Source organism: Austrofundulus limnaeus, unplaced genomic scaffold, assembly GCF_001266775.1.
Source record: "Austrofundulus limnaeus strain Quisiro unplaced genomic scaffold, Austrofundulus_limnaeus-1.0 Scaffold6, whole genome shotgun sequence".
Classification (NCBI taxonomy): domain Eukaryota; kingdom Metazoa; phylum Chordata; class Actinopteri; order Cyprinodontiformes; family Rivulidae; genus Austrofundulus; species Austrofundulus limnaeus.
In genome coordinates this window covers 2,432,256-2,434,080 of record NW_013952408.1, presented here as the reverse complement: position 1 = coordinate 2,434,080, position 1,825 = coordinate 2,432,256, and the positions used below count along the sequence as shown (strand labels likewise).

At 39.5% G+C, this 1,825-nt stretch overlaps 1 protein-coding gene across 1 annotated transcript in view; it reads right to left on the bottom strand.

The window, feature by feature from the left end:
- Positions 1-136: 136 nt before the first annotated feature.
- Positions 137-1,825, bottom strand: part of mep1bb (meprin A subunit beta b) — a 7,556-nt gene continuing 5,867 nt past the window's right edge. The window contains exons 12-14 of the mRNA XM_014028829.1: positions 1,552-1,731; positions 1,224-1,362; positions 137-850 (exon numbers count right to left, since the gene is read on the bottom strand). Coding sequence (XP_013884283.1) covers positions 628-850; positions 1,224-1,362; positions 1,552-1,731 — 542 coding nt within the window. The 3' untranslated portion in view covers positions 137-627. The remainder of the gene's footprint in view (positions 851-1,223; positions 1,363-1,551; positions 1,732-1,825) is intronic.

Sequence of the window (1,825 nt, the reverse complement as noted above, 5' to 3'; positions counted from 1 at the left end):
ACACACACACACACACACACACACACACACACACACACACACACACACACACACACAAATAAATGTAAAAGTGCAGTTGCAGGATAGAAACCAACATTCCGTACAATGTTTCTGCACTAAGTTGCTATGGTTTGTTTCACTTTGTTTAATTGTAATGTTCTGTAGTCATCACTTTATCTAACACTAAAGGATTATTGCATACACACACACACACACACACACACACACACGCGCGCACACACACACACTCCAACATAACACACACAGACATGGATTCTCACAGGTTATTAGTCACACCTCCCTCCTACAGTAACTGTTTTCACCGGCATGACTGTGTCTAGTTCAGTAATACCAACAAATATATCCACATGGAAAAGAAACAACACAAATGTTCCTGTCTTTGGTATAATAAATTTTAAATTTGTGAATTTTAAATGAAGTTGTCTGCGACTACTTTTTTCAAAGCATTTAGAAACATCACTTCATGTCAGGACATTTAATTTACATAAAAAAAACATGTTTTTACTTAAAGTGACCAGCAGATGGCAATCAATAGTAATGCTAAACTCAGCCCAGTTTGTAAAGTTTGCTGGGGKTTTTTTTCTCACTCAGAAGTTCAGCTTCTTTTTAGAACCTTTCAGCAGCCTGCACATTTTCTTGAACTACGCTGTTCTCAATGGCTTGTTTCTTGAACTTTTTCCTCACGCAGACGACGCTGACTACTGTGACCACCAGCATCACTCCCAGTACAGACAGAGAGGAGGCCAGCGCCAGAGTGGTTTTGTCTTGTGTGGACCCTTTGTGCTGACAGCTGTCCCCGTAGTACCACCAGTCATTGCCCACAACACATCTGGAGGGAAAAGAACAAGAATGAGAAAAACTACATTTAAATCACACAGGCTCATTTGCTGATGAGAAGAATTCAACAAAAGCAGACATGGTAAATAGAAAACTTCACAGCTTGTAGCAAAAACATTAATATTCATGTGGATTCCTGTGCACAACATTTGAAATTATTTGTGTGCAACATTAAAAATATAACGGCTTAAAATTAAGCTTTTGACATATTGATGACCTTATTTTAACTGGAGTCAAGTTTGTTGACCTAAACTGAGTGGCAGTAAAAGTTTGCTAGCTGATGGTGCGCAATAATGAGCTTATTTTTGTGCCAATATTCTTTATTTCATGGAAACATGTTTTGCATTCTTCACATATGATATCACCTGCAAGCTGCTTTGCCTTTGCTCTTGAAGCAGATGCCATCATTCTCACACCGCACATTCTGGCACGAGTCGGAGGGTGCCGTGGTTGTGGGAGGTTTTGTGGAAGGCACTGGTTGGGTTTTTGTCAAATGAGACACATCTAGGAGAACAGAGAAATATAAAGAACGAAACAGGAGCCAATTGGTTCAATAATTGGTCTGGTGAGTGCAACAAGGTGCATGCTTTCACAAACAGCTAAGATAAGGATTAGGTTTTCAAGCAAGCCTTAATCTGACTATCTTTTTTTGTAGATGTCTGTTGAATTTAAACTGTAATTAGTTACTTTTACCTTCCATGCTGAGGAGGAAGATGGCATCTCCTCCCTTTATAAAATCTCTGGTTTTGGCTCTGAGGTGGGTGAGATATGTCGCAGTCCCTGAACCAGGCCCACGGAAATACTTTGATCCATCAGTATCTGTGACCTCATTACCAATCTTGCGAGGATCATCCCAGAAAAATTTAGCAGAGTCTGGTAAGAAAAATGTAAAGTTTTATCATTTAAATTTAAATTAAAAGACTACAGTGTGTGTGTGTGTGTGTGTGTGTGTGTGTGTGTGTGTGTG